Source organism: Nycticebus coucang, unplaced genomic scaffold (genome assembly GCF_027406575.1).
Source record: "Nycticebus coucang isolate mNycCou1 unplaced genomic scaffold, mNycCou1.pri scaffold_43, whole genome shotgun sequence".
Taxonomy (NCBI): Eukaryota; Metazoa; Chordata; class Mammalia; order Primates; family Lorisidae; genus Nycticebus; species Nycticebus coucang.
In genome coordinates, this window is record NW_026515577.1 from 762,922 (window position 1) to 775,153 (window position 12,232).

The 12,232-nt window shown below is 36.9% G+C and overlaps 1 protein-coding gene across 1 annotated transcript; it reads left to right on the forward strand.

Moving 5' to 3' along the window:
* The first annotated feature begins 7,752 nt into the window (after positions 1 to 7,752).
* Positions 7,753 to 8,688, forward strand: LOC128579278 (olfactory receptor 7D4-like). The gene has a single exon (XM_053581446.1). The coding sequence runs from the start codon at positions 7,753 to 7,755 to the stop codon at positions 8,686 to 8,688; it is 936 nt and encodes a 311-aa protein (XP_053437421.1).
* The last annotated feature ends 3,544 nt before the right edge of the window (positions 8,689 to 12,232 follow it).

Sequence of the window (12,232 nt, forward strand, 5' to 3'; positions counted from 1 at the left end):
AGAAAGTGTTTAAATTGAATATATGGAGACCTGATTAATTTCAAAGAGAATGTGTATAATAAATGAAGGCACTGGAACAGTGAGGAAATACCAGTCCCACGTTTTTCAAAAAATTATATATACTGTGAATCAAAGAAATATCATAATATAGTGCAAATTGGTTATACAGAATACATAGTTCCACACACAAAAAAAAAAAGGTTGGAAGTAGAAGGGTCCTTGCATAATGTTAGTTCCAGAAAGCCACATGGGAACTTAGTGCTTCGGGTCTCTGCTAGCCTGGTGTTTGCAGAAGTGCCAATACAGTGTGGGGTGTAACAGTTCCCACAGACCTCTGAGTGTTGTGACCCTGGGTGAAGCAGTCTCCTTTAGCTGAAGTATATTCTCTAAGAAGGCAAAGGCTGAAGGCTGTCAGATGACCATACCACCCATTCTAATTCTGAGATGGATTAGTGGACTATGCAGCACAGCATTCATTACACTCCACCCCTTTGGCCATTTGGATGTACTTCTTCATGTAAGTTCAGGGAGTGGCAACTTCATGGTCATTATTTAGGGAAGAAAGGTCAATAGGATGAAATACTTCTTAGAGCACTGACAATAGGTCAGAATTTAGCCTCTTCTCCTGAAGATCATCTCAAGATCACACTGAAATATGGTCTTCATCCTCCACTGCCTGCTCTCAATGCCACTCAGCCCTGCATAACCTCTGCTAGTGGGTATGATTGACACAGTAGGTGGAGCTTGTTCTTGTTCTCAGTGTTCTGATCCTGGTCAATACATCATTTTCTTTTCATATTATGGCTGCTACATTTCACCATTTATTGTCAAAATTGAGAAACAGACTATCATCAGTGCCTAGATGAATCAACTGCATGCCAGAACTGTCTCCACTTCTGCTGTGATACACCCCTATTGCATGGGTCATATTAAATTCCAGATCTATGATATTAAATGACATGGGAGAAAACACCTTCAATGTGGATCTATGGAATGTCTTAGGAGAAGAATCACAATACAGACCCCAGGGATTCTATAACAAGGCTATTCTCTCCATAAAGAATGGGGGGTGGGGCCTTGGTGTGTGTCACACTTTATGGGGGCAAGACATGATTGCAAGAGGGACTTTACCTAACAATCGCAATCAGTGTAACCTGGCTTATTGTACCCTAAATGAATCCCCAACAATAAAAAAATAATAATAATGAAAAAAAAAAAAAGAATGCTCATATGTCATGGAGAACTAGTTCCTGGTTTGTTACTGAGTCATATAGATGTGAGGTGTTTAACCACAGGGTACCCAGTAACCTCATTTCCAAAACATACCATTACAAGACTGGCTTCATGGCCATACTGCCCATTCTAATTCTGAGATGAATTAGTGGACTATGCACTAATTAGTGCACTTATGCACTAATGACTGATTTTACTAAGTCATAAATTCAGATAGATATAGTACTGTTATATGGAGTTAATGGTCCATTAGATATCAAACTGAGGTGTGTGTGAGCCACATGACCAGATAGTGCAGATGTTAGAATCATCCACTATTACTAAATCAACATTACTATTTTAGTCTGAACCTATTTTCTGTTCGGGTCAAGAGGTATCCTGTACCAGTAATACAGAGGATAAAAATTTTTGACTTTGACTCATATATAGATTGGTATGGAGTGTTGATAAAGCCAAAATTGGACCACATATTCATTATAAACATCCTTGGTATCCTTGGAATGAAAGACACATGAACTGTATCTAATATGACTGGAATTGCAAGCAGGAGATCTGGTCATCCAATTTGTGTACAAGAAAAAGTGGATTAAGGTGGCAAGGCCATCTGGTCAAGGGCTTTGAACATAAATGAATAGAAGAGTGGAGACAGGCATGGGAGGACATGGAGGAAAAAAACAAGAAACATGAATTTTTTTTTGGTTTCCTAAGTCATAGAAGATGATTGGAAAAACAGGTAAGCACTTCTTGAGCCATGTAAGGTTGCATCAGCCACCTGATGGAAGGATGGACAATTAACCGTGTGGCTGTGGTGAAAGAGATAGCAGAGCTCAAGGAAGTGAAAAAGTTATTCAAGGAGCTTCAAAATACAGTAGAGTTGAGCAAGCAGAAGAAAGAATTTCTGAAATTGAATACAGGGGTTTTAAATAATACCAAGCATTAAAAGAGGCAGAAAAAAGGAAAACAAGAGCAGAACATTAACTGTGAGAGTTGTAGGATCATTCCAAAAGTTCAAACATCTGAATTGTAGGGATTCCTGAAAGAGAAGAGGATGGTCCTAAAGGCACAGATGTTCTACTCCAAGATATTATGGAGGAGAATTTCTGAAGCATTATAAGACCTACAGAAAATCAGATAGTAGATAGTTTCACAACCCCCAGCACAACTCAATTCAAGCAAAATATCTCATAGACACATTGTAATTAAGGTTGCCAGAGTTAATATGAAGGAGAAAATCCTGCAAGCAGCCAGACATAAGAAAAACATTACCTACAAAGGGAGAAATATTAGGATGTCCACATATATTTTAGCTGAAATATCTCAGGCTAGAAGAGGATGGTCATATTCTTCAACCTTCTAAAACAAAACAACTTTCAGCCTAGGATCCCGTATCTAGCTAAACTGAGATTTATTTGTGATGGAGAAATCAAATATCTGACACATCAACATTTTGAGAAATTTGCCAAAACTAAACCAACTCCCCAGGAAATACTCAGACCCATTTCCCACAATTACAGGCACAAAGGTTTACCAGCAAAGTAAAGTCACCGAGAATTTAAACAAAAAACCTTAATTCTACATTGGTGAAAGTGTTAAAAAATATGCAGTGGACCTTTGAAAAACAGGACAGCCAGAACACTACAACACTTATTAATTCTGTCAATTAATGTGAATGGCTTATATTCTCCTCTGAAAGACACAGGTTGTCTAAAGGATAAAAAAACTCAAGCCAGGTATCTGTTTCCTACAAGAGACTCATCTTACCTTACAGTATAAAACAAGATCCAGGGTGAAGGGATAAGCATCTCTAATACAAGTAAATGGAAATCAGAATGAAACAGGGATAGAAATTTTATTTGCAGATATAATAGGATTTAAACAAACAAAGATAAGGAAAGACAAGCACTATGTATTTGTCACTATGTATTTCTCAAGGGAAACAAGCAACATGAAGCGATTTGAATAATTAACATTTGTGTGTTCTACCTAAATGCTCTTCAATTTATAAAACAGATATGAAAATTTTGATATTTTCCTGCATTATAATAGTTGGAGATTTTAACACTCGTTTGGCAGTTCTGGATAAATCCTCCAAGAAGAAATTTATCAAAGAAATAATGGACTTAAACTTGACATTAGAACAAATGGACTTAACAGACATTTAGAGAACGTTTCATTCTAATAAAACTGAACATTCTTCTCCTCAGCCCACAGATCATCCTCCAAAACTGATCATATTTTAGGACAAAAATCTAACTTCAACGTATTTGAAAGAATAGAAATTATTCCTTGTGTCTTCTCAGACCACTGCAGAATAAAAATTGAACTCAACAGCAGAAGTCTTTATACTCAAACAAAATAGAAAATAAATAATTTAGGATGAATGATAGCTGAGTCAAACATGAGACAAAGAAGGAAATCATCAGAGTTTTGAAACAAAGTAATAATGGAGACACAAATTATCAAAACCTGTGAGATACTGCAAAGACAGGTCTTAGAGGAGTAATTTATAACTTAGAAGCCTTCATCAAGAAAACAGAAAGTGAGAAATTCAACAACATAAAGGGTCATTTCAAGCAACAGGAAAAGGAAGAAAAATCCAAGCCAAAACCCAGCAGAAGAAAAGAAATAATGAAAATTAGAGCTGTGTTAAATGAAATTGAAAACAAAAGAATCATTCAGAAGATCAATGAAACGGAAAGCTGCTTTTAGGAATGATTAATTAAATTCATAAATCCTTGGCTAGCCTGACCAGAAATAGAAAAGTAAAGTCTCTAATAATGTCAATCAGAAATGATAAATGGGACATAAGAATAGATACCACAGAAATTAAAAAATCCTCAATGTTCATGACAAAAAACTCTATTCTCAGAAATATGAAAATCTGAAGGAAATCTGCCACCTTCCTAGACTCAAGTAGAAAAAATTACAAATTTGGAATAGACCTATATCCAGTGCTGAAATAACATCAAGAATACAAAATCTCTCAAAAAATAAAAGTCCAGGACCAAATGATTTCAGATCACAATTCTACCAAACCTTCAAAAAAGGAACCAGTACCTATATTACATAACCTTTTCCAAAGCATAGCATAACAGAGAGATGATTCCTGAGTTTTGTTGCTTATAGAAATTAAACTTTCCTTAGGGGAAACATTGTGACTTTTAAATAAAACCAAAGGAAGAAGAGTTACTCCTTAGGGGAAATACATCCAGCTTTCTCTATTACGGTCTTTGTAGACACAAAATTGACTGGAAAGTTTGAATTCTGCTGTCACCTTTGTATCCTAAGGGAGCCAAACGGTTTGCAGAGTGCAGAGACAATAGAACAATTCATTTAATGAGTCACTCTGGGAATGCAACTCTTGAGACACAAGAAATGTTAAACATGCCCCTGCTGGCCCCCACCTGTAATTCTTTGATTTCTGATTTTGTGAAAACCCAGGAGGGCTTCCCAGGGAAAGACTCTGGAGAAAAATAAATCTTCAGTGACACCAGCAGAGAGAGTCAGTGTGAGCAGGGGGGCTGGTGGAGAAAAAAGAAAGAAAAGTGGGCACAGGCTTTGCCTTTACAGCAATGAGATGGGGACAGTTCTGCAGGTATTTAATCTATGAGGGTACAATCTCTATCCTTAGAAGATAAGATACTTTGAGACTGGTCTTTTCCCACTCTCCTTCAGTTTCCTGTTCTTTCTTTATGGAATTGATAATAGAATCTCTTTCTAGTAAGAGCTAGAAATGGCCAATTCTAGAATGTATCTTTTCCTGGACAGTCTTTAGAGCTTCTCCTGTCTCCTAAACATTGTAGGTTCCTGCTAGATTTCCTTGATCCAAACACTCATTCATTAACTACTGTTTAAGGACCTCTTATTCACCAGGTATTGTATGTGGTGTTTTCAATTTGATCACATTTTTAAATTTACTTCCCTATTACTAAAATCACTGAATAGTTCCTATATGTTGTCATCATCAGTTTTTATTAAAGTGTGCAAAATATGATGGAAATAATATACTTATTTTTGACACTTGGCACTCAGGCCACTTTCCGTTCACCATTCACCAATCTCTTTAAATGTTTGGGAGAATACTGAGTAATATAATTTAAAGTAGTCCGCGTTTCCCTAATCATAAATGTTGCACAATTGTTCTAATATGTTAATGTAGGATATAATGTTACCTGTGGGTTTTAAATCACCATTCTTTACTTGGTTCAGAAGTTGCCTGTGTACTTTTGTGTATGTCTGAAGATTCTCTGCCCTGCCTGCTAACTGCAGAAATGGTTATTCCATATTCTCAAACACATTTTTTTCCTTGTGATTGTGAATCTACTTATGAACCTGTATGTGTGCTATTCTTTTTTTTTATTTTATTTTTTTATTAAATCATAACTGTATACATTGATATGATCATGGGGCATCATACACTCGCTTCATAGACCATTTGAGAAGGCTATGTTAACCATTGTGATGAAAATGTGTGCTATTCTATGTTAACAAACATTATAAGACAAACTTCGTTCCCCTTACTAAAGTGTTACCTGCTCATTATTTATTAGTCCTATAAAATGGAAATGAATGTATTTTATTTAACCTTACCACTCCACTTTGAATCTATATTCAGGCATGTAATGAGGTTCAAGATTTCTGTTCATGTTGCTTTTACACATTTGGTCTCACTCATTATTACACATGCAAGATTTGTATTTGTTGGGCCCTGACAACATGACAGGCACAAAGTGTATCAACATGCCTGGAAAGAAAAATAATGAGAAAAAACTGTCACAGCCTCAGACTTCAAACAAACATAAAATTATCAACATGAAATGAACTTTAAGAGATATCACAGGATACTCTGCTGTGGGCCTCACACCTCTGCCCTCATGACACTCATCCTTTGCTCTCCATTTCACTCACCCTCAAATTCCCACTACAATACTCACCGAACCATATGTGTGTAGCATCCTGTTCTCTTGCCTAGGAAGTTTATTCTGTCCTTACTCCCTTGATTAACTCTGACCCACACTTCCTCTTTCAGATCATATATACATATATCAGAGAATTCCTGCCTTCACAACATTCCCATCTAAATTTTTCTTCATGATTTTTTTTCTGCTTTTAATTTAGTGACCCACTCTATGAGTCATAACATGTAACACAGAATATTGTTCTATCATCAAGATGTAAAAATTACTTTAAAATATCAAATTTGGCTTTTGGTTTTTCTAGATGATTAAATTTATACACATTTTGGAAACCTTCAATTGAATCTATCAGTTATATATGTTGGTGACTAACTTTGCTGATTCTAATACATCTCCTACTGAGAGAATATCCACATGAGCAAAACTTCTGACATATACCTTGTATTTTATTTCAATTTGTTTGTGTGCTTTAATTCCCTCCTTTTATGTATATGGTCTACTCATTTTTTCTTCTTTGGAGAATTCACTTGGTGTGCATATTCTGAAAGAAGGAGATATAAGGATCTTCACTAGTTACAAGTACTATATGGCAATCAAAACAGGTAAGAGACCTGACCTGATATTTTCAGAATGATCAGAATTACATCCTTAAGGCATTGGAACAGTGAGGAAATACATCCTGATGGTTGATTCTTGTATATGGGGTCTTGATATAAAACATAGGCATGAACGGCAGATTTATTGTTATGTTAAAAATGGAAGATTCAGTAACCAGAATAGAAAAATGATAACTATCCCACCGTGTTTAATTTCATTCTTTGATAGATATTGGATATATTTACTGCTCCTACTATAGAGGTGAGGTACCTGCAGATAATAGTTTAAATAACTTTCTCAGGTCACTCCTTAGTAAGCTGTTCTATAAATATTTATCTCTAGAAAGACTGACTAATTAAAACTTTTTTTCATTATTATTATCCTGTATGATGGAAAACTTAAAATATCTAAAATAATTTTACTAAAAAGAAAACTTTAATAATAACAATGACAAGTATTATTTATTGAGATTATTTGTACAAAAAACTACTCTTAAACCTCACACATGAGGTATACTAATGATCATATATTTAGAAAAATAACAAGATCCTAAGAGGTTACTTTCATATCAATAGGAAATGTCACATAACAGAAAAAGGAGTGAGTTGAAAATCCATGTGATAATCACCACTGGAGACCCAGTAGAATAAAAGGATTCTGAAAAAATGGATTATGAAAAAAAAAAAAAAAGATGCGCTATGTCTGCAATAACTTGAAAGATTCTATCAAGGAAGAAATCGGTTAATGACAAGAGGTTTAATATGAGAATCAAATCTAGTGAATAGATGAGAAAATAGAGGGATTGCTGCTAATTGGAAGGAAGTCTAAGCAATTCTTCACATTTCAAATACAAGTGGCCGCCTGCTCAACAAAGTAAATACAGTCTTTGAAAAGACTCTACTGACTGTGAAGAATCATTATACTGTGATAACTAGCCAAGGTGTAACCTGGCATTTTATAAAATGTTCCATTTATCTTCCTCCCTGACAGACACACTACTAGCTACATGGAAGCAGAAAAACACACAGAAGTATCACAATTCCTCCTCATGGGCCTCTCAGAAGATCCTGAACTGCAGCCCCTTCCCTCTGGGCTGTTCCAATCCATGTACCTGGTCACAATGCTCAGGAATCTGCTTGCAATCCTGCCCATATGCTCTGACTCTCACCTGCACACCCCCATGTACTTCTTCCTTTCCATCCTTTCCTTGGCTGACATCTGTTTTACCTCCACCACGATTCCAAAGATGTTAGGGAACATCCAAACGCAAAGCAAAGACATCTACTACATAGGATGCCTCACTCAGATGTATTTTGTAATGATGTTTGGTGGACTGGATAATTTCCTGCTGACTGTGATGGTCTGTGACTGGTTTGTAGCCATCTGCCACCCTCTTCACTATATGGTCATCATGAACCCCTACCTCTGTGGCCTCCTGGTTCTGATGCCTTTATTCATCATGTCTCTGGTTGCCACGGTTCATGTTCTACTGATCACAAGACTGACCTCTGTAGGCACTGAAATTCCACATTTCTTCTGTGAAATGGCTCATCTCCTCAAGATGACCTGCTCTGATCCCCTCATTGATACCATCATATTGTATGTGTCAAATGTGTTTCTGGGGGTGTTTCCTGTCATGAGGATCCTATTCTCTTATTTTCAGATATTCTCCTCCTTAATGAGGTTGTCATCCATGGCAGGCAAGTATAAAGCATTTTCCACCTGTGGGTCTCACCTCTGTGTGGTCTGCTTGCTCTATGGAACAGGACTTGGGGTCTACCTGAGTTCTTCTGGGACAAATTCTTCCCAGAGAACTTCTATTGCCTCAGTGATGTACACAGTGGTCACCCCCATGCTGAATCCCTTCATCTACAGCCTGAGTAATAAGCATGTGAAGGGGCCCCTGGGAAGACTTCTCATCAGAACAGCCTCTTGCCTGTGACACACAGATCACTGGTTCAGAACTCAGTGGACATTGTGGTCCTCAAAAGCAAATGTGAATTTCCATATCCTTGTTGTATTTCTCCTTTTAATGATATGGTTCTTTTGTTTTTTTGCCAAAGCAACCAGTTCTCTGCTTTTTTACATTTTTGTTTTTGTTAAACAAATGACTCAGTAATTTAATATCTCTCGTCTATAACTGGGCCTTAAAGTGCTAATTTTATTAAGTTTTCATAGAGCCATTCCTGAGATTTATAACTTGACAAAAGGATTTCATATTGGATACTGGTGCAGTTTTCTGAAAAATTATCCTCTTTCCTGTTACTATTCTTCTCTAATTTATATGTGCTCTTGCTATTTATGAAATAAATGTAATAAAAATGACAATACTGAAAGCTGTAGTCTTCCTCTACTAGAATTCTGCTTGTTGCTTTACATGTATGAAAATAATTCTAAAAGCATGCCTTTGAGATTTTGTTATGTGGGCTGCTCTTACTGGAATTAGATGATATCTCAAAGTGGTTTTGATTTGCATTTCACTGATGATTAAAGATGATGAGCAGTTTTTATATGTCTGTAGGCCATGCACTTTTCTTCTTCAGTGAAGATTCTGTTCAAGTCTCTTGCCCACAATGAAATGGGATCATTTGTTCTTTTCTTATTAATAAGTTTGATTTCTCCATCGATTCTGGTTATCAAACCTTTGTCAGAAACATATGGATTTAGATAAAAGGGAACACTTCTGCACTTTTGGGGAAAATGCAAGCTAATACATTCCTTTTGGAAAGAAGATTGGAGAACACTTAGGGATCTAAAAGTAGACCTGCCATTTGACCCTGCAATTCCTATACTAGGTGTATATCCAAAAGACAAAAAATCACTATGTAACAAAGATATTTGCACCAGATTGTTCACTGCAGTTCAATTAATAATTGCCAAGTCATGGAAGAAGACCAAGTGTCAATCCACCCATGAATTGATTAATAAACTGTGGTATATGTATACCATGGAATACTACGTAGCCTTAAAAAAGACGGAGACTTTACCTCCTTTTTGTTTACATGGATGGAGCTGTAACATATTGTTCCTAGTAAAGCATCTCAAGAATGGAAGAAAAAGTATCCAATGTTCTCAGTACTTTTATGAAACCAATTTATAATCATTCACACTTTCGTATGAAAGATAAATCACAACTACAGACCAGGATGTAGAAGGGAAGATGAGGGGGATGGGAGGGGAGTGAGGAGGGTTGATGGAGGAAGGGTAAATGGTGGGGCCACACCTAGGGAGCATATTTCAAGGGTATGTCATATCTAAGTATAGAATATAGATGTCTTAACATAATAATTAAGTAAATGAAGTGAATCCCTATATTAACAAATTTGATCTAAGCATTCCAAATTGTATATAAAAGCAGAACACTGTACTCCATAAATGGATTAATGTGTAAATGATCTATGTGTATATGACTTAATAAATAATAAAAGAAAAAAGAAAAAATGGTCAGTGGCATAGCCAACTGTATAACTGGCAATCATTTCTATTCTAATCACCTTTCCCCTTCAATTCCTAATAAACATTTTTGGTAGATGTTGCTGGCCTCCATCACTGGGGAAAAAAAAATAAGAAAAATAATAAATATGAGAGCCATCAATAAGTATGCTGAGTATGCAATTTCTATTGCATCTAATAGAAATATTCTCCCTTAAAAAATAACAAAAAACAAAGAAACAGACAAAAAAAAAAAACATGCCTTTGAGAGTTTTCACACATTCTTCAATTTCTCCAAGGAAGAGCCTGACTTAAGATGGACTATGACCCTGCACTGAGTCCACACTCTTGTTTGCTGCACTGCTTTTCATAAAAACAGTGATGATGGGTGTGGAGCAAGACAGTGAACCCAAAGAATTGTTCAACTGAGCTGTACAAAAATGACTGGGGAAAAAGAGAAAACCCAACCATACTTGGCATGGGGGAAATTATCCAGAGTCATAGCTCAGGGAACACAGCCAGGAGGGGGTGAGCTGGATACAGCATATGATCCCAAGTGGTGGAAATGTTATAAATTTGGCAGGTGATTTCTATCACCTTGGATCGGCTGGACTCCCACAAAGGTGTGGAAGGGAGGAAGACTTTCAGGGTTTTTCAATTGTTAGGGGAACTATGCATTGAATGGAAATCTTGGAAGGGTGGGGGACTTGAACATATAGTAACTACATTTGAACACTGATTGGAGTGGATTTGCCATAGGTTTGATGGCTGGTGAGGCAGCCATAATGAGAAGGTCTCAGTGGCCAGTGGTCTCCCATTGTGGGAAGGTCATGAGAAGGTCTTAGAAAGTGCCTAAAGTACAGCCATCTTAATTCCACCTGGAAGGATTATAAATCCACTCCTGGGACAGGCTAAGGGACTCTCTGTACCCCTTAGGAACTGAAGTCAGGGGGCACAGTGAGACCTCCCCTGAAAGGTTCTTGTGAGCTTTAAAATCCCAGCCTTGCAGGATGAGAATGCTGAAGAAACAATCAGGCGATCAATGAAGGCAACTAAGTTTGGAATAAAGAACATAGGGGTTGCCGGTGGTGCTCTCTGTCTCCTAAGAAAACCATAGCATCACCTGGTTTCCTGGTGACATATTGCAAAATATCGTCATCAAGAACAAGGATTTCTGTTTATTTGGCCATGAGAAAAATTTGGGTTTTGTCAGGCTGAGGCCATTTCAAGACCAAAGCTCTGAGACAAGGGGATTTGAAAGAAGGGAGGCAGTGAGAAGGGAAAAGGAGGACAAGAAAGTGAACAAGAAGAAAGAACACATGAGGAGGAACCAACAGAACAATTGGTGCAACATAAAAATGCAAAACAGAGGAACTCCCTAATGGGAGTTCTTGGAGAGGTATCTACTGCAGAAGACTCCACCTATTAATAATTAATGGACTTTACAGAAAGGGAATTTAAAATATAGACAATAAAAGGAATGGATGAGAAAATGAAAGACAGAACCAAAAGTTGAATGAGAGATATGTACAATACAGAAAGGATATGGCAGAGTTTAAGGAAGGAGACAATCAGAGAATGTAAAGATGCGGTAGAAAGTATCAAAAACAGGTTAGACCATGGAGAAGAAAGAACCTCAGAGCTAGAGGACAAAGTTTTTGAGTTAACCTATTAGTTATAGAGGCAGAAAAGAAGAGTGATAAAGCAGAACAGTCACTTAGAGAACTACAAGACTCCAGGAAGCACTCAAACATATGAATAATAGTGATTCCTGAAGGGGCAGAAGATTGTCCCAAAGGAATGGAATCCCTACTGGAGACTATCATAAATGAAAACTTACCAAGTTTTACTAAAGACACTGACACACTTCTTTCAAATGGATATCGAACCCCAGTTTGTCTCAGCTTAAACAGACCCTCTCCAAAACACATTGTAGTCAACCTATCCAAAGTCAAGATGAAAGAAAAAAATCTGCAAGCATCCAACAGTAAGTGTCAACTGACCTACAGAGGCAGAGCCAATAGGATGACAAAAGACTTTTCAATGGAAAACTT